We start from the raw sequence: 26,845 nt of genomic DNA, 5'->3' as shown, positions 1-26,845 counted from the left end.
AGTTTTAGTAAGTAGTACTAATTTTCATTTAGGTTGTTTGTTTGTCCTCTAATATTTATATTTTATTTCCACTTTATTTCAGTTGCCAGTGACAGCTTGTAATATTTTCAGTTTTATTTTAGTCAACAATAACAACACTGCCCAGGGTTGCCAGGATTTCACAACAAAACCCACCAAACTGCTGCTTAAAACTAGCCCAGTTGCGTTTCGGGTGGGGTCCACAATCTGGCGGGTAAAATACATGTTTTTTTTGGCGGGGTTCCCCAAGTAAAATTCGCATTTCAGGGGCTAAATATGGCGTTTTTGGGGTCGCTTCAACACCAATAGTGTTAAAGTAGAAAACCACAGACTTGGCAACACTGGTGCTGTCTGTATAAGCTGTAAACGGCAAGATGGCATAATAGGTTTTTGGAATCACTTAATTCTTTTCCCCAAATTGCAGTTGGCCATTGGTCCATTATGATGTCCTACTGTAATTGTAGCACAGGCTGATGTGCACATGTTATTGAAGATGTAACAGTCACAGGGTTCGTTGTGCAACTTTTATTAATCCTCTTAAGACTCGACTGATTTCACAGAAACAGAGCAGATGTTTCCAGCTGTGTCTCAAAGGGCTGTGTGGTGTTCACAGTGCACAACTATTCTGAATGTCAGTACATGTTCAAACATCCTATCTGCTTTTCCCCTTAGTCCAGTGGGAATCAGATTTACATCACTTCTGGAAAAACAATTGACTTTCATGTTGATTCTCTGCATAGATTCTTGTTCAGCTTTATTACTTTGTGTCTTTGTCTCTGTGGGGCTGTGTCTTTGTCTGTTGTCTTTCCTTCACTTCATATTGTTGAGTGCAGATGCCCAAATATACACTAAATCTACTCTAAAACTCCATAAGCATCTACATATCTATAGTACATAAAATTCTATAAAATATCTACGGCTACATAAAATTCAAAATCAAATCAAAAAATCAATTTTTTTTACATCTAATGTTTATTCCAGAAAATAAATAATTCAATAAAAACGAATATGTTTTCCATTTCCATTTTTTCCCCATTTATTGATTTCCATTACTAATAACATATGTTCTCTTTCTCTCTCTCTCTTTAGGTGACTCTCTGTCTGACATGTTTATGAAGTCATCCTCAGGAGAGGGTGATCTGTACACCTCTCTCCTTTCCTCAAAGTCCTCCTCCAATCCTTTCAATGATGGTGCCTCTCTCTTCTCTGAGGGTAATCGTTCCCCACCTGCTCCCACCGGAACTGACTCCGGCATTGGCATGACCCCAGGTGACCCCTCAGACCATCAAACAACCCTTCAGAGCTCACACAAGACTGACCATTACAGCTACATGGACATGGGGGATGACCTTTGTGATTTCGGTAGTGTGGGCAATGCCAAGAGCAAGCAGCAGCCTCCTATGTCTGGCTATGGAGATGACGAAGACGATGATGAAGATGACGAAGATGACATTCAGGATTTCAAACCTAAGATTCACGAAAAGGAAAGTAAAGAATCCAGCCATGACCCCTTTGACCTGGGTCGCTACTTAGAGAAGAGTCCACTTGGGTCTGAAGAGACAGAGGTGAAGAGTCAGGGATCGGCCGGTGGGCAGCACGCATTTCCATACGTGGAGGATCCTTCAGATGAAGAGATGGCAGATTACCGATCGTACCGTAGGATGGAAACGCCACAGAGTGCTAGCCCTGTAAAGATTACTGTCACGGCAGAGTCCCAGCCAGAGAGAGTGTCTCCACAAGGGGGTATGTCAGAGAGGGAGAGCGTGCTCAGTTTTGGTCAGCAGGGTCTTCCTACGGTAACACTGTCAGAACCAGAGGATGACAGCGCAGCCTCCTCAGCTAACCACTCCCCTAACCACTCCCCTACAGGTAGATCCCTCCCACTTCTGATGCACCTGCTGCACCATTCAGAACTGAATTGAGAATGCCTTCTATTTTCCAATCCATTTCTGTGTTTGAATTTAATTTAAATTAAGGTAGCAAGCAATTATAATTAAAATAGATTGCAATTACAGTTTTTCTCAGTCACTTTGGTGCATTTCTCACAACACTATTTACATTTGCACAACATTTACTTCAACCTCCACAACATTTAGTCATTTGTGCACATCATAGTAGCAGTTTCTCATTCTTTCCAATAAATTGCAAATGCTTTTGGACATGCATCAATTGCTTTTATACAACTCTCTGCTGTTTTATAACATTATCATTTGCTTATGTCATGTCAGTCAAAATTAACTAAACTTGTGAATGCTGAATAGTCATTCCATATAAAACTAATAGTCCTCATTTCATTGCTTGAGTCATTACATACAAAAATGTTGAACTAGTTGTCAAAATCTGTCAAGCAAATTTTATACAAATGTTTAAATCTTTTTTTTTTCCTGAAAATGTCTTCTAAATTGAACAATTTCTGCAAATGTGCATGAATGATTTACAGACCTATGTATGTTGTAGGTTCAGTTCCAATATGTACTGAAATATTGTTTACAGTTGTGCACAGCTCTACCCAAAGGGAGTTTATGTTTGTTGTAAATAAGGGTGTATTTATTCGTTTGCACAATGCTTTGAATAAATTAGAATTGCAAAGAGCATATGCAGTAAAAATGTGAAACATACATATTCAGTGTCTTGTACTCAGATACCTCACTAAATACAGTAATGTCTAACTTTACTGTAGTTTTCAAATGGCTGTGCAAATAGTATATAGTGCTGTCTTGAGCATTTTCAGGAAGTGTCACCAAAATCTGACTTTTTTGCATTGAAAAAAATTTACAGAGTAAACTGTCATAATGAAAACATGACAAAGCCATTTGACTATCTTGTTCATAAACAGTGGTGTCAGGACTTTTCATCTTGATGACACTGACACTTTCATTGACATGAATACTTGCTTTTGAGGAATGAGCTATCCATTTTGAGCAAGTGACACGCTTTTGCAGGTTATCAACTAGGTTTTGCAGTTTGTAATAATTGTTTTGAGAAATGCATTAACTGTTGTGCAAATGTAAATAGTGTTGTGAGAAATGCACCAAAGCGACTGAGAAAAACTGTAATGTAACTATTTTTTTAATTAGAAAAGCTAAGCTGTCAAGCCTAGTTGGACAGCTTTAAAAAGAGCTTAAAAAGCATCAAACATAAAGATGATAGATAGATAGATAGATAGATAGATAGATAGATAAATAGATAGATTCAAAGCTTTGGCAATGTTGTATTTTTACAGTCATGCCAATAAAGCAATTTTGAATTTCATTGATAGACAGATAGATAGATGATAGATAGATAGATAGATAGAAATACAGAAAGACAGATAGATAGACAGATAGTCAGAAAGATAGATAGATAGATAGATAGATAGATAGAAATACAGAAAGACAGATAGATAGACAGATAGTCAGAAAGATAGATAGATAGATAGATAGATAGATAGATAGATAGATAGATAGATAGATAGATAGAAATACAGACAGACGGATAGACAGATAGACAGAAAGATAGATAAACAGAAAGACCGACAGATAGGAATACAGACGGACGGACAGACAGATGGATAGACAGACAGATAGATAGATAGAGAGATAGATAGATAGATAGATAGATAGATAGATAGATAGACAGAGACAGACAGACGGATAGACAGACAGACAGATGAACAGACAGACAGATAGATAGATAGATAGATAGACAGAGACAGACAGACGGACAGACAGACAGATAGATAGACGGACGGATAGATGCTTAAAAAGCATCAAAAATAAAGATGATAGATAGACAGATAGATAGATAGATAGATAGATAGAGAGATAGAGAGATAGAGAGAGAGAAAGATTCAAAGCTTTGGCAATATTGTATTTTTACAGTCATGCCAATAAAGCAATTTTGAATGGAAATTGAATTGAACTGAACTGAATTGAATTGATAGACAGACAGACAGACAGATAGATAGATAGATAGATAGATAGAGAGATAGATAGATAGATAAACAGAAAGACAGAAATACAGACAGATGGATAGATAGATAGACAGACAGACAAACGGATGGACGGACGGACAGATAGACAGACAGACGGATAGACAGACAGATAGACAGGACACGGACGGACGGACAGACAGACAGACAGATAGATAGATAGATAGATAGATAGATAGATAGATAGAGGTAGACAGATAGAATGATTCAAAGCTTTGGCAATATTGTATTTTTACAGTCATGCCAATAAAGCTATTTTGAATGGAAATTGAATTGAACTGAACTGAACTGAATTGAATTGATAGACAGACAGACAGACAGATAGATAGATAGATAGATAGATAGATAGATAGATAGAGAGATAGAAAGACAGATAGATAGATAGACAGATAGATAGATAGATAAACAGAAAGACAGAAATACAGACAGATGGATAGATAGATAGACAGACAGACAGACAGACAAACGAATGGACGGACGGACAGATAGACAGACAGACAGGACACGGACGGACGGACGGACAGACAGATGATAGATAGATAGATAGATAGATAGATTTCAAATTTTGCCTTTTATTTCAGTACATGATTAATAATTATAATTTTTATTAGAATTTTTCTCTCATATTTAGTTGTTGTTGAATTGTGACATTTGTTACTTTCTTCATTTCCAGGTCGAGAGTCTCCATCTGATGTGCTGTTCCAGCCTGCAGGAATTAAGTCTGTCACTCCCACCCAAGATTCCAGCAACATCAGCTCTCATCCCAGTATTCCTGAAGTCCAGGACATCAAGAGCTCACCCAAACCCTCATCCCCATGGGCTCAAGACCTTCAAGCCAGTGGAGATGAGTCTGGAGATTCAGAAATTGAGCAGGTGGCTGAAGAATCTGATTCGCCAATACACGACTTAACATCTAAAACCCCACCCGCAAAAGGTGGATTTGGTCAAGCAAGCAACCCGTTTGAGCAGACCAGCTATACATCTGCTACTGATAAAGCTAGTAACCCATTTGACAAGCCACAAACCAACAAGGTCAGTCCAAGTAACCCATTTGAGCTGTCTGGAGGTACCAAGGGGGCCTTTGGTCAATCCAGCAACCCACCACTCTACAGTTTGTTAAGAGAGGAAAGGGAGGCAGAGCTTGACAGCGACCTGCTAATCGAATCAGCTTCTGAGGAGAGTCCCAAGAGGGAGCAGGAATATTCTGCCCCAAAACCTCCTGAAATATCTTCCCCCCTGACCACAAGCGTCACGTCTTCTAAGCCCATCACGACTACCTGTGCCATGGCCTCTCCCTTCACCGACCCCCCAGCTAGCACCTTGATAGAAACAGAGAAAGAAAAAGAGAAGGAAATAGAGAAAGCAGTACCTGTTGAGAAGCCCAAGCCGCAACCAGAGGACAGCTGGTCCACCAAACCCAGGCCTGCAGTGATGGGAACGTCTACAGTGACTCCAGAGCAGCATTCCAGTCAGGAGAAGGAGAATGAAAGCAAAAGCAGTGTTGTGAGTTCCACCACAGAGAAAGAGGCTGATCTGTCCTTGCTCATCCATAGCATCAACAAACAGAAAGGTAAGTGGCATTGCTGTTATTCTACCTACAGGCAGCGTTGCTATTGTTAACTAAAAAATAAAATAAAATAAAATAAAATAATAAAAGCTAATTTAAAAATGTATAAGTATTATAATAAGTAAATTAGGGCTGTCACAATTCACAATTTCAAAAGCTCAAACCCTAACTCTGAGTCTACACGTTTTGATGTCCACATATTCAAGAAATTACAGTGGCTGTAGCATTTTTTTTTTTTTTGTAAATAAATGGCCAAATATTAAAGATTAAGTGGAATAGTTTAAACAAGGATAAGGTCATGCAGTAAAGTGTTAAAACAATCTAGCTGTTGGCTCCCTCTGCAGTCATTTCTTATAATGCATAATGTATATTAGCTCTATTGTTTATAATACATTATGTATTTTAACAGTTTTGTTCAATAAAACCATGATCACTTGCTTTTGATATTTTATTTGAACTGATTATTATTCATTGCTACTACGTATGTATTTAAAGTAATTTTAAAGGCCATTGTTCACTTAGGTCTATTTTTATTACCACAAAAATAATTACTTATAATTATCTGATTATTCAATTATTTGTTAGAACAATTGACCAATTAGTCAATTACCAAATTAATCATTAGTGACAACCCTAATGTAAATACTGCTAAAATTTGGTTTAGAAAGTGTTTGCATTATAAGAAGTCAAAATTGCCTTTGGCGAGTAAATTAAATATATAAACAATAACGTAATGGTTTAGATCAAATTGTAGAAAATATTTAATCTTAGAAGTTTATCTAGGATGCCTTAGGTTTTTGTTCTTCTTTTGGAAACATATATTTCCAATTTTCCAGTTTTTCTTCATATTAAGCCAACAAAATTAAGTCAAAAATAAGTCAAGAAAAAATAAATAAGGGTCTACTTTGCCACTATCGTAAAAACTTTTTTTTTAAATAAGACATTTTTAAATGATAATAATGCACAATACAGTTTTGTTTAATAAATATATGCACAAAACTTTTTTCAATTAGTCAGAACACAAAATAATTTTAAAACCTAACATAAATTTATAAATGAAGCTCCTTTTAGGGCAACAACCAGAGGGTTCAGGATACTAGAGCAGTGGTTCTCAACCAAGGCTCAGTAAACTTTCAGTTAAACTTAATTAAAAGGCTGAAAACACATAAAAAACAGATGCAAACTGACATCAGTGTTTTTTTTTAAAAACCCCAAATAGCTTATTTTTATTGAAAAACATCTACCTTATTTTTTTCTGTAAGTGGGTGTGGCCACTTCTAAATTTAATGGGTCTGGCTGTACAAAACAGCTTGTTTTGCTGCTTGATATTGCAAACTGGCGTGTCATGCCATATTATTTTAATGTATTATCTTAATTATGAACACACTGGTTTCTAGTGCAAACAGTTTTACCATTTACTGCACTTTGTTATTCTACTTGTTATTTCCCTGCAGTGGCTAATGAACCGAAAGTCTTGCACATTCATAGAAAACTGCTTACTTGCATGTTGAAAAGTAAGATGGATAGGATCACAAAATAAGTCATGTTTAATTAATGTAATATATTAACATTTCCAGTGGCAACAAGCAAAATGCCAGAACAAATATTTCTAATAGCCAATATGGCCAATATCTCTAATAGCCAGAATAGGGGACTTCAAAATATTGTTCTAGATGATTTCAGGTTTGGAACCCAGCTAACATTAGCGCTGTGATGCAGAAAACATCCACTGCCTGACAGCTGTGATGAGAGGTGGTGAGTGTCATGAACTGATAAAGTGACGATGTAGGAGTACCAGCTCATTTCCTGTTTAACACCAAATGCCATCTCAAAACACACTCAAAACAAACACTATTTTAAAGAATTAGTTCACTCCCAGAATTAAAATTTCCTGATAATTTACTCACCCCCTTGTCATCCAAGATGTTCACGTCTTTCTTTCTTCAGTCAATAAGAAATTAAGGTTTTTGAGGAAAACAGTCCAGGATTTTTCTCCATATAGTGGACCAACAGGTTAGATGAGCATTTGTGGTTAAAAAGTATATAAATTGTAATTTATTTTAGAAAATGACTGATCGTTTCGCTAGATAAGACTCTTATTCCTCAGGCTGGGATCATGTAGAGCCCTCTGAAGTTGCACTGAAACTGCAGTTTGGACCTTCAACCCATTTGCTCCCATTGAAGTCCACTATAAGGAGAAAAATCCTGGAATTTTTTCCTTAAAAACCTTCATTTCTTTTTGACTAAACAAAGAAAGATATGAACATCTTGGATGACACAGGGGTGAGTAAATTATCAGTGTTTATTCTAACTACTTAACTACTCCATTAAATAGATGCTATGGTCATAGCAGCTTTAAAGCAACACAAGTTTAGTTTACTTAATGTAGATAATTCAGAATTTATGTATTAATAGTATAATCTAATTAGCATAATTTCATCTTGCAGAATTGTCATGTCAGACAAAAGTCATATTTCACATGTTGTGGGTTCATAATCTATATTGTATGTGATGCAATTAAAAAAAAATGGTAAGAAATGTATTTCTGTCGGGTTGTGTACTATTTATTCTGATTGACTGAGGACTCTTATGAGCTGTCTCTTTATGGCACAGATGTAGCCGGACGTCCAAAATAAATGACACTTTTAAAACAGCAAGTTACAGTCTGAATCAATCAGAAACGCTGTCAGATTTACAGCATAAGAGACTATTACAGTACTTAAATCAAATTAACCTTATTTTTTTTATTGTACCCTCCTTATTTTTTCCATATGAGGGGCGTGGCCACGTAAATGTTTTGGGTCTGGCTTCCGGTCTCATCCGTGTCCAGCTATTTTTAGCTGTACAAAAGTTTTTTTTTGCTGCTTGATATTGCAAATTGGTGTGTCTTACCATATTATTTTAATGTATTATCTTAATAATCATACTGGTTTGTAATAGAAACAGTTTTAGCGTTTACTGCACGTTGTTATTCTTCTCGTTAATTTCCGCGGTTGATGAACCGGAAGTCTCACCCATAGGCTTACTTCTGCGTTAAAGAATAAGGTAGATCACAGATTTCCTGGATTTGCTTTGTAATTCAGCTCACTGATCTCATTCTTTATGGTCTGTTCTTTGAATGCACAGTCATGCCAATTCATAATTCCACAACGCTCAGAGGATGCGGTGCTGAGAAGATTATTGTCACAGCTGGTGTTTTCCATAAAAGTTTAATTAGAAAAGCCTGCTTATGTTGCAAGAACTAATTTGATTCAATGGTACAGTGTCTGTGAGACAGTGACTATGTCCAAAAGCACAAACAACAGCCTTTACGTGAGGTATTAAAAAACATCCAGTGTTTGTGTAACATCCTGTCTACTAAGATGCCTTCATCTGTTATTATTTTGAAAGCAGCATAGATTTCCCTGGTGAAAAAACCAGCATATGCTGGTAGGTATGTTTTGATGCTGGAATGCTGGTTAGGTAGGTTATGATGCTGGTTTATGGTGGTCCTTTGCTTGTTTTTGCTGGTTATGTTGCTGGTCAAGGACCAGCATAAACCAGCATCAAAACCTAACTAACCAGCATTCCAGCATCAAAACATACCTACCAGCATATGCTGGTTTTTTCACCAGGGTTATGATTCAATGCAAATGATTTAGAGTAAATGAGTTAATAAATTATCAAATTTCGTCATTTTTTGATGACAAAAGCTCACTCTTTCAGTTTCATTATGAAGTACCTTCATATAAACACGCTGCTTGTGCAGTCATTGACTCACCCTGCACACAGACACAGGCAGATCCGCTCTGTTCTGGGGTCGATTGAGGATGAATGAAGGGGGATAATCTCCCTCTAGTGGTGGATTCAAACAACTGCACCGTGGCTTATTTACATAACTTCACAATAACAAAGAAGCAGCACAAATGCACAAGCAAGGGAATACACTGACCCAAAAGATATGCACATTTAAACATTTAAATTGAATTGTACTGCTGTTACTCATAATAAATCTCCTGTAGATCCATTAATAAAACTAGAGTTCTTTAATTCTTTTTTCTCTACGTTTTGTTCATGTTGACTCCAAAACAAGAACACATAGCTCTAAACATGCTCATCCCTGTAGTCATTCCATCTCTCAGTGTTTACGTGAACTTGAGTGCCATGAAATCGTGACAGCAGTGGGAGGAATGAACATTAGAACATATGAACTGTGTTTTGGATCAAGTGCTTCTTTCTAGAGAAGCAGACTCTCATGTTGTAAACAGTTTTTTTTTTATATAATCCTCTTGTAAAATGGGGGCAGTGCACATGTGATGCTTCAAGCTTTATGAAGTGCGTTTCTTCATTTTGTCTGAAGGAACAGCGGCTGAGATTATATAGTAATTCATTTGCTACTTTGCTTCCTTTATTCATTAATTTTTTATTTTACAACATTGCAGGCAGCTACACTTAGAAATACTGTATAACAGATGTATATAAATCTGATGTTGTAAATTGCATTTTAACACACATATACCTCATTCATTGTCTGGTGATTGAAACTGAAGGTTCTGGAATGTTAGAAAAAGAGGTCAACGCCTTTTCAGCAGCGCTCCCGTAGATGACCTGCAGAGGGCGATAGAGACCGCCGGTTTATGTAACACGGCTTTTGCTTTTTGTAATTGAAAAACTTAATTAGAACATTACCAACAGATGACAGTAGAGGAAAAGTATGTCTTCACGTGAATAGGCTGGGTGTTTTTAATGCGGTAATGTTAAAACATTGAAACAACAACGCTCTACATTACACTGCATTTCTGAGACAATCTGGATCAGCACAGATGAGCCTGTTGCCATAGTAACACGGGAGAGAGGGAGCTTAAGCTGTTACCGTGGTGAGCCCTTAGAGAGAAGATGCTGAGGGAAACAGAAGAAGATGATGAAAATGAATAAGTCAAGACTGAAATCATCGAATACCAGATCTACTCACACGTACCGACGCATGGACGCATACACAAGTACTCAAGGATTTATTGCATTGGTTCTTGCTGTAATGATCATCAGCATTAGTATTATTGTTGAACTACATTAATTTACACATAACCGTAAAGCTTCCGAAAATTATTACACTTGCACCATGGATGTTATGAAATCCCTGCTGAAAAAAACAGCTAAAATCAGCCTAAGCTGGTTGACTGGTTTTAGCTGGTCAGCAGGCTGGTTTTAGGTTTTGGCCACTTCCATGAAAAAATTCATAATCATTACTAAACAAACAATTAAGAAAAAAGCAAAATAATGAAATTAAAGATATTTATTTTTATTGAATTATTTTGCTTTATGTTTATTTTAATTATTGAAATATTGAGCTATGCCTATATATAGAGAGAGAGCTATTCCTATGCATACAAAATCAATAATCATTACTACACAAACAATAGGCAAAATTAAGATTTTTTAAATTATGTAATTATATATATATATATATATATATAATTATTTATATATATATATATAGCTGGTTGGCTGGTTTTAGCTGGTCAGCAGGCTGGTTTTAGGTTTTGGCCACTTCCTTAGCTGGTCTAGGCTGGTCTTAGCTGGTCAGGCTGAGAGACCAGCTGGAAAACCAACTAAAACCACCTTTGCCAGGCTGGGAGAACAGCTAAAACCAGCTACTTCCAGTTAAAACAGGCAACTAGCTGTTTTTTTGTCCAGCCGGGATGTTTATTTGAAATATTGAGCTATCCCTATATATATATAATTCATAATCATTACTAAACAAACAATTAAGAAAAAAAGCAAAATAATGAAATTAAAGATATTTATTTTTATTGAATTATTTTGCTTTATGTTTATTTTAATTATTGAAATATTGAGCTATCCCTATATATATAGAGAGAGAGAGAGAGAGCTGTTCCTATATGCATACAAAATTAATAATCATTACTACACAAACAATAGGCAAAGTTAAGATTTTTAAAGTATAATTTTTTTTTAAAATAATAAATAATTTATTTTTATTTAATTATTTATTCTTTTTCTTTTTGTTTCTTTGTGTAGTCTGTTTCTGCAATGAGAATGTTATTAATATTTTATTGTAATTTTAACTTTTTTTTTCCATAAGAGCGGGCGTGGCCATTTGTAAATTTTATGGGTCTGGCTTCTGGTCTCATCTGCATCCAGCTATTTTTAGCTGTAAAAAACAGCTAGTTTTGCTGCTTGATATAGCAAATCGGTGTGTCTTATCATGCTATTTTTTATGTATTAGCTTCATTATGAACACTGATTTGTAATGCAAACAGTTTACCGTTTACTGCACGCTATTCTCTTATTTCCCTATAGCGGTTAGTGAACCGAAGTCTCACCCATAGCCTTTCGCGTTTAAAAAAATGTGGATAATTTTGAAATAATATTTGTCACACAAATTAGTCTGCTATTCTGCTAAAATCAGAATGCCAAAAAATAAAAAAGCAGACTCCGCCCATTTTGAGCCGACAACGATGCCAGTGAGGTCACATGACCTTGCTTATGTTTATGTATTTGCTTTGTTAGGTAGGGTGGGGCCTCTTTGATCTAAATCCCCCCCATCACGCCCCAGGCATTGCATATGGTACGATCCGCTCTCTGCGGTGGAGGCTGCAGTGTTTACGGTTTCATCCAACAGAGCAGCGCCTCTCTCTCTCTTTCCCTCATTCCGTCTCTCTGTCCGTTTCCTCACTAAATAGCAGTAGCTTCTCTCTCCTCTGCTCTCTTCTATTTTTTTCTGACCATTCATGCCGTTCGGACGTGTGAGATAGTGGGTCTCGGGAAGACATAAGATCCAGCGAAAAGAGAAAGACGACAGCAGCGAGAGAAACGACAGAGGAGGGCGAGACATGGATAAAGGGAAGAAAGAGTGCACCTGGAGCAGCTGGAGAGGGCAGGGTACAGATTTCGTGTTTGTCTTTATAAACCCATATTTTATGCTATTGGTTTTTACAACGCCTTGTGTGTTTTATACGGTATATTTGAGGGTGTATTAGGGTTTGCGTTTACATAAAGCCTCGGTGTCTGCGCTGGTAGGACAAAGAGAAGGGAGAGGCAGCTGTTTTGGGATGAGGGATGGCAGGTGGTCTGGCTGCTGAATAGTAATGCTGATATGGTAACCCCGCTGTGTCGTTAGGATAGGCTCCGTTTGCCGTGGACCAGAGTTTAGGCTGTTTTTCTCTTCAATCGCGGTTACAGCAGCACTAGATGAGGCTGTCGCTATAGCAACCAGGTCACACCCATCCTGATTACATCATTCTCTTCAACAGGCATCCATGATACCTGGAGAACGAACGAACGAGGGATAGCATGAAAGGTTAGGAAATTGTGAGCTAGGATATTTTTAAAAGAAAAACAGAAAAATGTTATTCTAGGCTATTCTGGTACAAAAGGCAGGCACGTTTTAAATGTCCACCTAGATAAGTGGGAGGAAGTGCGAACACTCCATTTATAAAGTCTGCATTGTGTGAATGTTGGCATTCTGTATTTGTAAAGCTATTGCTTTTGTGTACAGTTTTAGAGCTTAAACTGCTGTTTGTAACACAACATTATAGTTGGCCTAACAATATTCTCAGTGTAAGGCATTCTGAATGGGTTCTGAGTGGTTGCTTTGCATGTTTTGTTGATTGTTAAGTGTTTAAAAGAATCCACATTAGAGTTTCTATTATATTTTGTTGCCTAGGTCTGTGTCAGGCCTTTTAAATGATTTTTTTTTTTACCACTTATATGTAGCAAATATACCTTAAATTCATTCCTAGCATTATGTGCTCAAACACAATGTTTATACTCTTTACTTCTATTCAGTTTGTCTCTATATTTATGTGATTTGTATGTGATGACGTCTTCCCTGCATGACCGTGTGACATCACTATGAAATCATTTCTTGTTTTTTTTTTGTTTTTTTTGATGATTCATATCAAAGTCTCTAGAGCCTAGACCCATCTTACTGCATTCTCATGCACGCAGAGACATGTATAAAACAACACATAAATATATAAAACATTTAGTGCTATATTTTTAAAACTACTCAGGCCTGAAGTCACTGTTTTAAAACGTCTATATAGATTTGTCTGTACTAGGAAATTAAATAAAAGTAAGTAAAATAAATATTCTAATGTGGTAATTAATGGATTGAACAATAGGGTTTCTAATGCCAGGACAGAATATTTTTCATGATTACACTTTATAAAACCAAGAATAATATATGTAAAATATGAAGTATGCATATATGCATGCTCTTGGATACGGAAGCTTAGTTATGTAGACTGTGTACACAATGTTTATGAATATAGAGGCATTTCTAAAAATTCAGTATAATAATAATTGGCCTAGAATAGCAGGGAATGAGATAAATATCTGTTTTTCTGCCACAGATCTGTTTGACACACCACTTCCCTGTTATGCGTAACTAATCAGTGAAACATTAGGAACATATATTCCCCCCAGATTACAATTATATTTGTATTGTTTGGTGGGGCTGGATTCTATTTCCTGTTTAGCTCTGGAATTTCCAGGCTTGTGTGTGCGTTGGAGTCCTGATTAGGAGTGTAATGCGTGAGTATGAGAATGTACAGGATTGTGATCGCAGTAACTCTGCTGCCTGGGTCACCTATTTTTGAGATTTTCGTGTCAGCAGCCCAGATCATTAACCAATAAGCTACCACCAACCCTAATTAAAACTTAAACTGGCACAAAATGAGACAAAAACAGCATTGTTCAGCGAAGACTAAGGCACTGCTAACTTGTTTCAGAGAGATTCAACCAATAAAACGAGGAAACTGTCTCATCACCCTCAGGTTTGTTGCTCCAAACCTGCATGACATTCTTATTTTAGAGAAAAAAGAAGGTATTTTGAGAAATGTAATTTTACTATGGAAGTCAGTAGCAACCAAAATGTTGATTTTCAGCATTCTTCAAAATATCTTCTTTTGTGCTCTGCAAAATGAAGACAAAGATGATGACATGAGTAAAGATGACAAGGATGTTCAGGGTGAACAGATACAGACAGTGAATGGAAATGCACATGAAAAGTCGAAAAAGTGTCCAATGGGAATGTTGCATTGTGCACAAGTGTAGAAAAGGTTTTAAGGCGGTCAAACATGCTCCCTTTCTGATCCATGATGTGTTTCATAGCTTTGTGTACTAGCTTAGCATATTGCTAACTGATCAAGGCAGTCTTTTTATGATACGCTACAACAAGATTTCTAGTTATTCAACTATTTTGATTGAACATTCAGGCTTTCAGTCCCATAAGAAGAAATGTGTTTCCAGAAGTATTTCCCATACATTTTTCTCTTGGGGAGTTTTAAAAAGATTTTGATTAAAAGTTATAAGCCATGAATCAATCAACCAGCTACAAGGTGAATCACAATATTATAAACTTTGCTTTAAAGGAAAAGATATTTTAAAATAAAAAGACAAAGGTACAAGACTGCAAAAATACTGGGTTATTTCAACCCAACTTTGGGTTGAAATTTTCAATTAAATTTTTAACCCAAAAATTGGATTAGTCCATATTTGACCCAAAGTTGGGTTGAAACAACCCTGCATTTTAGAGTGTACAGTGTAACAGCTTTAATGACTGAGCTACAATTCAATCATGGAGCATTGCAAATATAAGTAAAAGAAAAATGAATTGAAATAAATTCAAAATATATGGAGAAATAATGATTTAAAGATGTTAACTGCACATATAGAAACAAAATATTTTACGACAGTTGCAAAATATACATACATAAAAGATTAGTTTACTTCTAGAATAAAAATTTCCTGATAATTTACTCACCCCCATGTCATCCAAGAGGTTTATGTCTTTCTTCCTTCAGTTGAAAAGATATTAAGGTGTTTGAGGAAAACATTTCAGGATTTTTCTTCTTATAGTGGACTTGGGAGTCAGTGGGTTAAAGGTCCAAATTGCAGTTTCAATGCAGCTTCAAAGGGCTCTACATCAGTGGTTCTCAACTCCAGTCTTCGGGGCCCACTGCTCTGCAAATTTTGTATGTTTCTGAATCTGACACACTCAGTTTAGTTCATGGATCTTTCTCCTAATGAGCTGATGATCTGAATTAGGTGCGTTAAATGAGGGAGACATACAAAATGTGCAGAGCAGTGGGCCCCGAGGACTAGAGTTGAGAACCACTGCTCTACACGATCCCAGCCAAGAAATAAGGGTTTTATCTAGCGAAACGATTGGTTATTTTCCAAAAAAAATAAAATAAAAATAAAAAATTATATACTTTTTTAAAAATATTTTTGGGCCCTAATGGACAGGACAGTAGAGAGATGACAGGAAAGTACTGGGTGGAGAAAGGGGAGCGGGATCAGCAAAGGACCTTGAGACGGTATTCGAACTCGGGTCGCCGCAAGCACTCGGCGCGCTAACCACAAGGTTATTGGCGCTGACAAACAAAAAAAAAATTATATACTTTTTAACCACAAATGCATGAAGTACACAAATGCATTAAATACATAATGCATGAAGTTGAGCTAGTGTATGAGGAGCATTCGAAGTTAAAAAGTATATACATTTTAATTTTTTTTTAGAAAATGACTGATAGTTTCGCAAGATAAGACCCTTATTTTTTGGCTGGGATTGTGTAGAGCCCTTTGAAGCTGCATTAAAACTACAGTTTGGACCTTCAACCCATTGGGCACCATTGAAGTCCACTGTATGGAGAAAAGTCCTGGAATGTTTTCCTCAAAAATCTTAATTTCTTTTCAATTGAAGAAACAAAGACATGAACATATTATATGACATGGGATTAAGTAAATTATCAGAATTTTTTTATTCTGGAAGTAGGTTTGTTTTTTAAGATTTATAAGTTATCGTTAAAAATCAGTTCCGCGATGGAGAAAATGAATGCGTTTTTTACTTCCGGAATTCAGCTGCTGCACTCCAAACAGGCCTTTGCCTGTGGCATTGACCTTTTACTCAGGAAGTGAATGGTTGGATATAATGTTAGCCTGGTTGTCAAGCTGGATGTGCATCTCTGATGCTATAATTATACTCCGACATTTAAACACTAGCACACACGCACACAATTACCCCCCACCACCACCTTCTTATTTTAAGCTGGCCCCCTAAGCAATGTGTGTAAGAAAAACTGGAACACTGTATCTATAGCAACCGCTGCTGCCCCCTTTCTTTCTCTCCTCACACACATACTCGCCACATAGGACGTATGAAACAAGCTAGATTCATTAGGTTCTGTATAAGGGTCACATAATTTTGATTTTTGATTGTGTTTGTGTTTCAGTCTGGGCTATTTGTCACCCTCTGTGCTGTATGAATGTGTGTGTGTGTGGTGTTTGTGTGTGTGTGTGTCCATTATTAGCCAATGGTAGTATGAGCCGGTCCCCCTCCCTCTGTTTCTCTGCCTTTCTCTCCTTTTGTGTGCGTTCCCACTCACTGTCTCTCTCTCTTTTTCTTGCTGTCTGCAGTCATGGGTGGTTCAGGTCAGTAGCTTTCTCTGTCTTCTGTCAGCTTTGGTGTTTTAGAATAAAAATCAGAGACTTTTGAGACTTGTTTACAGTGATGGAATTAACTACAGACATCAGTGGTTTTGATGGATGGAAGGGAAATTAGTGGCGCTTTAGTGTCCATATGTGATTTTATAGTCACCGAACTTCTATATGTCCTTAAACAATAGTCTAATATCAGTCTACGTTAGTTAAGTAAATACTTAAAGGTGTGTGGAAGGAGAAAGAGTGTGGACGTTGCTATTTTTAGTCTTGTTCTATTTAGAGAGTCAGTTAACTGAAGGATTTATCAGAGCAGGGAAGTATATCATCATTGGAGGTTATAGTTATCTTAAAGTTTTTGTATTTTTCGATTTACATTATTAGTGAGAGACAAACAGAAGTTATTAAGAATATTTGACAGTGTTTAAATGATCAGTTAAATGTGAAGTCTGCACTTCATCTTGGTACTTGGACTCGAGCAAAAATCTCGAGATAAAAATGGCCGATATTTCTGCCCTCCTCTAAGCTCTGCCAGGCTAAATTTAGCCCTGCGGGACTGATGGGAGAATCACACAGGGGACTACAGATGTCGCGCACACGCTAGAGTGTGACAGACCAGCTTCCGCGAGTGTAATAGTTTCTTCTGAAGCCGCAACAAAGGTGTGAAAAAACAGGTGTTAAAAATAAAAACACGTTAGTTATAGGGAACTCTCGGTTGCTGCAGAGCCTGAAGAGATGATTCAGAGATCTCAATCTGCTGGTTCTCATGGCAACAAGTTCTATTTGTGTTGCCTTTGTGATATTTGGGCTGGAAAGGTGATGGAAAGGTGGAATGTGTTTTCCTACAGCAGTTTGAGAAGAAAGTTCTGCTTTTCTTAGATACCTGTCCACAATTTCACACACTTGCTTGGACGTGAAGTATCATAATTATTAGAAGGAACTTGCACACAAGAATGCAAAGAAATTCTCTTTGGCTGACCAAATGGATGGGTCATAGCTGTTTTTACAGTATATACACTACCGTTCAAAAGTTTGGGGTCAGTAAGTGTTAATAAATTATTACTTTTATTTATCAAGGATGCATTAAATTGATCAAAAGTGGCAATAAAAACATTTATAGTGTTACAAAAGACTTCCGTTTCGAATAAAACTTGCTATTTATCAATGAATCCTGGAAAAATAAATCACGATTTCCACAAAAAATATTAAGCAGTAACTGTTTTAAACATTGATGATAATGCTTTTTGAGCAGCAAAGCAGCGAATCAGCATATTATGATTTATGAAGGATCATGTGACACATAGCTGCTAAAAAAATTTAGCTTTGCCATCACAGGAATAAATAAAGATTTGAAAATATATAATAAAAAACGTATTTTTGTAATATTTTATAATATTACAGTTTTTACTTCATTTTTGTTCAGATAAATGCAGCTTTGATGAGCATAATGGTACATTCACACCGGGCGTGTCTGAAGCTTGGTGCTGACGAGACCGTTATAGTGACAACAGCCAATCACATTACTTTTCTGGTGTTGCATGAACAGGATTGGCTAGCGTCTGTGCTAGGCTATTTGCATAAGACGATCTGATTGGCGCTTGCGTTGGCACTTGAAAAATTGAAAAGTTTTTAACTTCTCCCACAAGCAACGCCAGTGACACGTCACAACAGACCCACAATTCAGTTCGGCAGTAGTTGATGTCACTTCATTCAAAGTAAACGAGAGGCGTTGACGTCGACACATCCTGTGAATGTATTGTGCTACTTTAGCATGGCTAGAATGCTATATTGACCAATCAGCATCTAGGACTGTAACATACCGCATTGCTACTTCCCTTCTAAATATTATACGAAAAGCAGCAAATGAGTAGTACAAGACGTTATTTGTTTATTATCAGTCAGATTCACATCAATAGCAAATATAAGCTTCGTAATGTTTCACGTTTCCGTCTACGGATTGGCTCTTAGAGCAGGAGTAGTGTGTTCTGACCTATAATAAAATAAATTTGAGCTTTGTTTTAATTTGTTTAATGCATATACTGTACTGCAAGCTCACAAAACACATTCCTAATGAAGCTGTACTTAAATAAATGATTTGCTTTTGGAGAACCGTGGGACTGATTTGTAAATTTGAATGGTAGTTGTACAGATTTGTATCTGGATGATTGTGACATCCACATCGGGGCCGGTAACCAAAAGGTTTGAATCCTGCATGAGGTGACCCTGTGAGCTAAACACTTAACATTAGGTCGCGCCAAGCGGGATTACCACTGAAACTTAAGATGGTACATGTCTGTAATGACGTTGGAGAAATAAATTTATCTCCCCTATGTATAGTCATGATAATTTCACCATAGACTAGGTTTTCCCTTTTATCCGTGCCATTTTACATGGATATAGGCCTACTCTACCACAGGCCAAAGTAAACCTGCAATTTAAAAGGTGTAACCTTCATGCACCTCTCAATTTCAGTGCTACTGTATATTTTTAAAAGTTTACGTTAGCATGGTGAAGGCTCATAGCTCACTGTGTGAGTGTTGATTATATTACTGCACTTCTGATAACTTGACTATTTGTACTGTCTTACCCAACAGAAATAATTAACCCAGTAGTGTGTGCACCCAGATGGTTAGGGTTAGATAAGTTGACAACAGGTGCTGTGAGAGGTAGACAGGTGTGAACTGATAGCCTCAAGGTTACACATGTTCTCTTCATGGAAAATGCATGATGAGTACAGTCAAGAAAAAATTCACTTAACCTTCAGTAATTTATCTATATGACAGCATTGACTGCCAAAACATGAACTGATTTATGCTGATGATGGTATTATAGTTTTCTGTAGAGCTGAATCATATTTTGCAACATTGACTCTAGTATTGAACCTAAAATAAATCACACATTGAACTGATTTGAGATTAATAACAACATAGCTGCCTTTTGTAAAACTGCCTATAGCTGATGGATCTGAACTTGGGTTACCCAGAAATGAAAATTCTGTCATTAATTGCTCACCCTTGTGTCGTTGCAAACCCACATGACTTTCGTTCATCTTCAGAATACAAATAAAGTATTATGTATTATGTAAAGTAATATGTAGTCATATTTTGATGAAGAGCTCTCTGACCCAGCATAGGCAGCAACACAATGTTCAAGGCCCAGAAAGGTAGTAAGAACTTCGTTGTGTTCTGAGAAGAAATTGTTGAATAAAGTCATTATTTTTGTTTTCTTTGTGCACAAAAAGTATTCTCATAGCTTTATAAAATTACATTTGCACCACTGATGTCACATGGGCCTTAAACATTTTGTTGATGTCTATAAAGGGTCAGAATGCTCTCGGATTTCATCAAGAACATCTTAATTTGTGTTCCGAAGATGAAAAAAATCTTATGGGTTTGGAGCAACATAAGGGTAATTAATGACAAACTTTTCATTTTTGGGTGAACTGTCCCTTTAAGCTTCAACACAGTCTGTATTTGTATAAAGCACTACAGAAACAAAAGTGCCTTAAATAAGCAACAACATGCCTGAAGTTAGTAATTTGCACAATACAACTATACGATCTCCATAAAAGGGCTTTCCCCACAGCCTTTTGTCTCCAAAGACACTCACTCGCCAAAGAGCATATGATTCTCGAGCAACAGCACTTGTGACGTCTTTAAAACCACTTAAAAACACACAATAAACACCTTTTATACAGACCAAGATTAGTCAAGTTTTTTATGCAAAGAAACCTTGCAGCACAAGTAATAACACACTCTTTCTCAATCTTGTACTATGATGAAATATATTTAAGATTAAGTATTTATGTATAGAATTTTATGTTGACGTGTTTATAAGGCCACCCAGAGTATGTTTTTGCATGTGTGGTTTCAGTTGTTTCTACATTTTTTCATAAATTTAGATTCATTGTTGTACCAAGGTTTTTGATGAATCATGATTTATAAAAATGTTCATGGGCATATTTCACATGCACATTTGTATGTACACTTGAATGAATGAATTAAAGGAGAACTCCACTTCCAGAACAATTTACAAATAATGTACTGACCCCCTTGTCATCCAAGATGTTCATGTCTTTCTTTCTTCAGTCGTAAAGAAATAATGTTTTTTGAGGAAAACATTTCAGCATTTTTCCCCATATAATGGACTGATATGGTGCCCCGATTTTGAACTTCCAAAATGCAGTTTAAATGCGGTTGTAAACTATCCCAGCTGAGGAAGAAGGGTCTTAAAAAAAAAACAAAAAACAATTTAAATCTCAAACGCTCGTCTTGCCTTGCAGTCCTTGAACTTTGTGTATTCTGGCTCAAGACAGTTAGGGTATGTCGAAAAACTCTGACCATATTTTCTCCCTCAACTTCAAAAATCATTTCAAAATCATCCTACATCATTGCAGAAGTTCAGACCCAGTCTTTGCAAAGTGAACATGAAAAGAAGATCAAACACGCTTAACAAAAAAAGGTAAAACAGCGATATAGGACGATTTTGAAGTTGAGGGAGAACATGAGATGGGAGTTTTCCAACATACCCTAACTGTCACGAACAGGAACACAGGAGCGTTTGGCATTAAAAAGTATGTACATTGTATTATTTTTATTAAAATAACCGATTGATAGGCTAGACCCTTCTTCCTCGGCTGGGATCGTTTGAAGCCGCATTTAAACTGCATTTTGAAAGTTAAAAATTGGGACCCCAAAGCAGTCCATTCTATGGGGAAAAATGCTGAAATGTTTTCCTCAAAAAACATTATTTCTTTACGACTGAAGAAAGAAAGACATGAACATCTTGGATGACAAGGAGGTGAGTACATTATTTGTAAATTGTTGGTCTGGAAGTGGACTTCTCCATTAATCCAAAGCTGTAACTACATAGTAAGTGAAACACAAATACTAAACAGCTGCTAATTTTAGATGCCAAGTAGATAATAGTTTACAGAGCAGAATTAATGAACTAAAATAGAAGTGTAGAGCGTGCACTTGCGACCTGTGATTATGTATATATGATACTGACCAATCAGGTTCATGCTGTAATATCTCACTGTAAAATCTGTGCACAATTCTACATAAGAACTGACATGGTTCTTGTTTTGATCACCTTTCTGCTTGTTTTTCTCCCTCTCCTTAGTGGTAGATCTGTTACATTGGCGGGATTTGAAGCAGTCTGGACTGGTGTTTGGCAGCGTCTTGCTGCTGCTGTTCTCTTTAACCCAGTTCAGCGTGGTGAGTGTTATAGCGTACCTCGCTCTGGCTGTCCTCTCCGCAACCATCAGTTTCCGAGTCTACAAATCAGTCCTGCAGGCAGTGCAAAAAACCGATGAGGGCCACCCCTTCAAGTTAGTCCAATATCAGTTTTGTTTTTCCACTTCTCTACATATTGAGCAATGAATCTGTTCATTCACTCTCGTGGCTTCTCATGTTTTCAGGGCCTATCTGGAGGTGGAGATCGCTCTCTCTGCAGATCAGATCAGTAAGTATGTGGATAAGACTCAGCTGTACATCAACTCAACCATGAAGGAGCTCCGCAGGCTGTTCCTGGTTCAAGATCTGGTCGACTCCATAAAGGTAAAAACATACTAGCTGATGAACATTACATGCTCTTATTTTCTGATACTATTGCAATTTCATTTTAAAAGCCAAACTTGAGATAACCTTGAGTATTATAAGTGCACTCACTAATTTCGTTTCACTGGTTGATACAACAGTGGTGTTGGACTTCATACAGATGCCTTGGTAGAAATAACTATTTGTGGGCATATTTTGGAACCGAAAGTCATTTTTAAGGTTGCATTTGGCTCATCGTGTGATCTCAAACCATGAGTGGCACCCACATACAGAATAAAACAGCAGTTGTAGGCCACTAATATGACTAAAGTCTTCATCTCATGTCAGATTACATAATTTTAAAGATATAAAAGCACTGTTAATTTTGTGTGAAAAGTTACTGAGTGCTCCTTTAAAGGATTTAAAAGTTGTGAAGATGATTTGACATCATATATGTGTGTTTAGTTTGCAGTGTTGATGTGGTTGTTGACCTATGTTGGAGCTCTGTTTAATGGCCTGACCTTGTTGATTCTGGGTAAGAAAACGGCACAAACGTACACTACCATTTAAACGTTTTGTAAAAGAATCTCACAGGCTCACCAAGACTGCATTTCTTTGATCAAATATAGAAAAAAAAAAACAGCAATATTGGGAAATATTATTATAGTTAGCGTACACAATACACATTTTCATGCTCTAAACCAATGGGTGCAGAGCTCTAGTTAATGTCTTGGAATTTAAAATTCCACATCCTATATCAGTGCTGATTCTTAAAGAAGAAATGATTTTCAAAGAAATAATCAGCAGTTTCTATTACGTTGTGTGTTTGCCATCTGATTTCATTCCATGTCTTAAGTACACACTCAAAATTCCATGTCGCATACACACACACACACACACACAGCTGTGGGTCAGGGTGTTATAACCTCAAACAACTTTAATCAAGTGACACCACACAGCATTCTGGGAGAGCAGTTCAGTTGTCCTGACTGATCTCTTTTTGGTCTTTCTCTCTTTAGCTGTGGTTTCCATGTTTACTGTGCCATTGGTTTACGAGAAATACCAGGTAATGCTTTCCCAATTTCCACAACTGTCTTTCTTTTAAGGTCCATATTTTGCCACAATATCAGAACTTAGGATGTCGATACCTATACCAGTGAAATTTCATAATACTCAATACCAATTCTGAGTGATAACTAATGCTATTAAACATACACCTTTACTTTAAAAAGTTACATTAAATTAAAACTGCTTTATTTTGATATTAGGGGTTCAAGCGTGTAGTGATCTCCACGTAGAAAAACTGATCAGGCAGACCAAACCATTAAATTGTACAGACCTGAAACTTGGAGGGATGGTAGTACTCATACTGTCTACATCAGGGGTCACCAAACTTGTTGCTGGAGGGCCGGTGTCCTGCAGAGTTTACCTCTAACTTTCCTCAACACACCTGCCTGGAAGGTTCAAGTATACCTAGTAAGACCTTGATTCGATGGTTCAGGTGTGTTTGATTAAGGTTGAAGCTAAAATCTGCAGGGACATCGACCCTCCAGGACCGGGTCTGGTGACACCTGGTCTACATTGTCACCAAGTCTCGCCCCAATCAGCCTGACGGGGGCACTACAGTGATCAAAAGTACAAAATCGCTCCAAACCGTTCGCCGCAGGCTGAAGTGTCATTTGAATCCTTGGCTCACACCAGACAAAACGCACGCCTCATATTCATCCGTCACCCTGGTGAAATTTTCGGATATTTAGTATTTTTGGAAAAACGTACCTTTGCGAACAAGTCCTAGGGTTTTTGCCCAGTCAGAACCAAACCAGTGCAGGAAGATTCTCTGGAGAGCGAATATCAATAATTATCAAAAAAAAAAAAAAAGATTAACTTTCGACTCTCCGTCGCAAAGGGATGCCAAAATGTTTAAAAGGGGCAGGGCCACCTTTATTAAAATAACTATAACTTTTGAACAGAATGACATACCTTCAAGCCCTGAGGTCACATGAAAAAAATTGTGGAGCTTGGCCACTTGGTGGTGCTATATGAGGAGAAAAAACATAAGAACGGCCATAACTACGTAACCTTTTGTCCTATCGACATGAAAATTGGTACGCACGTTCTTGGTCCAAAGTGCTGAAAGCATCTATAAGGACATTTGCGTATCTTAAAAAATATAGCCACCATTGGCTGATGAACCCTGACCACCTATTAGACAAGTTTAACGGAGGCCGATCAAATTTGTTTTGTTTAAATGGTTCCATAGAGAACTTTTAACATCTGAAGAACCTTGTGTCACAAAAGGTTCATGGTGAAAGAAGGTTCTTTAGATTATAAAAAGGTAAGAAAGAGATGGTTCTTTGAAGAACCTTTGACTGAATGGTTCATTGTGGAACCAAAAATGGTTCTTCTATGGCATTGCTGTGAAGAACCTTTTAAAGCACCTTTATTTTTAAGAGTGTAGGTCAATAATTATCAAAAAATGTTGAAATTTACCCTTTGGGGTCATTTAGAAAAGGGATCTTTTCAAATATACCCAAAAGCCTATAAAGCCCAAACGAAGACTCAGAACTTCACGAAACCTGCTGAGCATATGCGACAGGTGATTCTAAACAAGCATGCAAAGTATAGGGGAGATCAGACCACAGCTGGCATTATAACGCTAATAAATGTTAAAAAATATCATTTTTCTATGGTTAATGTCCTGAATTTTCCAGAAATGTTTTTTTAACGATTGATTTAGGTTGTTACAGGCTTGATAAATATGTAATGTCTTTTTTTATATGTACTTAAATGCCTTAAAGCACTTGAACCTCAGTAATCGCTGCTTGCAGCTATATTTATGCTTATAATTTTGAATCAAGTAAACAATCCAATAAATTACTCAAATACATTTAGTAAAAAAAATACAATAAAATAAAAGTAGTGAATTATGGGAGTTCGTTTCCACCATTGGATTAAAATATAAAATCTCAATTTCTCTTGCAATTCAATTGTGAGAAACAAAAAAATAATTGCAAGACTCTGAGATGAATTGCAAGAATTCTGAGATTAAAATTCTGATTCTGTGTTTATATCTTGCAATTATTTGTTTCTGGTATAGAATAAAAAGGTGATTAAATCTGAATTGTGAGCAAAAAATTGGAGTTACCTTTTTTTCTTTAACATCCCATGGCAGAAACAAGCTTCTATATTGAGTGGTTATTGGTTTTGTTTTAGTATTGATTCTTTTGATGCCCATCTTGTGTATGGTGAATCCTCACAGTCTTTTCTCCCTTTCAGACACAGATTGATCAATACTTAGGACTGGTGCGCACCCAGGTTAACTCGATAATGGGAAAGTGAGTTCTGTATAAATATTGAAATTCCATTTTTTTGTATTTTTTTATTTTTTAACATATAATTAACCTGCCTAATTTTTTTTTCGCTTTTCAGAATTAGAGAAAAGGTTCCTGGGGCCAAAAAGAAGGAATAAACTCTTCGCTTCTGTACAAGTAAACACTATAGCCAGTAAAACTACAACTTTTGCCAGCACTGAAGGACCCCAACTACACAGGAGGCCAATGTCACCTCAAAAATGAATTAAAAAAAAAAAAAATCAACAACAACAACAAAAAAAAAAAGTTCATCATGTTAGTATAATGGCACCAATAAACCCCCCCACTGTTGCCAGTCACAGGTGAATCCCTGCATAAGTAACTAACACAAAAATGACACCTTGTGGGCGATCGTAGTGCTATAGATATACCAGAGGGACACACACAGTGCTTCTCTCTTCCATTGCTTACTTTAAGTGCATGAAGTCCAGTCTTGAGTAAATATTTGCTATCTCTGCAGTGCTCTTCCTCTCTCTGCTTTATTTTGCAGTGCATATTTCCTGCTGTAAAATGTGACACGAAAATGAAAATCATGCCTGTCATATAATCTCCTGCTGCCATGTCGATTAATTGCTTCAGTTCACCGTCACTGGTAGAGTGGCTCTGTGTACAGACATACTTATTAATATCGAGTTGAATTGTGGATTTTTTTTGTTCTTTTCTGTGTATTCGAGCACAATGATAATTTGAAGATGTTATTACTAAATGTGTAACTGTAATTTTTGCAGAACCGTAGGGAAACGTGTAGGTGTTTAAAGACAAGCTTTGTGGTCCTTCTCTAGGGCACCTGATTGTCAGACTGCAGAGCTCCAGCTGTACTAAACTCTGTCCAACTTTGTACGATGTTCAGTGTTCAGTTATTTTAAAGTCTTTAACTATTTGCACTCTGTATTTAATTAACGAATGGGAAAAATAAATGTTCCTTAATGTAGAA

At 36.8% G+C, this 26,845-nt stretch overlaps 1 protein-coding gene across 4 annotated transcripts in view; it reads left to right on the top strand.

Moving 5' to 3' along the window:
• Positions 1 to 26,845, top strand: part of rtn1a (reticulon 1a) — a 33,095-nt gene extending 6,250 nt beyond the window's left edge. The window contains exons 2-9 of one of the 4 annotated variants that reach the window (XM_051125628.1): positions 1,108 to 1,761; positions 4,662 to 5,558; positions 22,125 to 22,332; positions 22,423 to 22,561; positions 23,006 to 23,075; positions 23,560 to 23,606; positions 25,817 to 25,875; positions 25,970 to 26,845. In XM_051125628.1, the coding sequence (XP_050981585.1) occupies positions 1,108 to 1,761; positions 4,662 to 5,558; positions 22,125 to 22,332; positions 22,423 to 22,561; positions 23,006 to 23,075; positions 23,560 to 23,606; positions 25,817 to 25,875; positions 25,970 to 26,009 (2,114 nt within the window). In that variant the 3' untranslated portion in view covers positions 26,010 to 26,845. Of the gene's footprint in view, positions 1 to 1,107; positions 1,888 to 4,661; positions 5,559 to 12,102; positions 12,438 to 16,979; positions 16,995 to 22,124; positions 22,333 to 22,422; positions 22,562 to 23,005; positions 23,076 to 23,559; positions 23,607 to 25,816; positions 25,876 to 25,969 lie in introns of those variants that run through there. The other 3 variants (XM_051125626.1, XM_051125629.1, XM_051125630.1) reach the window with 3 other exon arrangements.

The sequence above is a fragment of the Labeo rohita genome, chromosome 13 (genome assembly GCF_022985175.1).
Source record: "Labeo rohita strain BAU-BD-2019 chromosome 13, IGBB_LRoh.1.0, whole genome shotgun sequence".
In the NCBI taxonomy this organism is placed as follows: Eukaryota; Metazoa; Chordata; class Actinopteri; order Cypriniformes; family Cyprinidae; genus Labeo; species Labeo rohita.
This window is presented reverse-complemented; position numbering and strand designations above follow the sequence as displayed.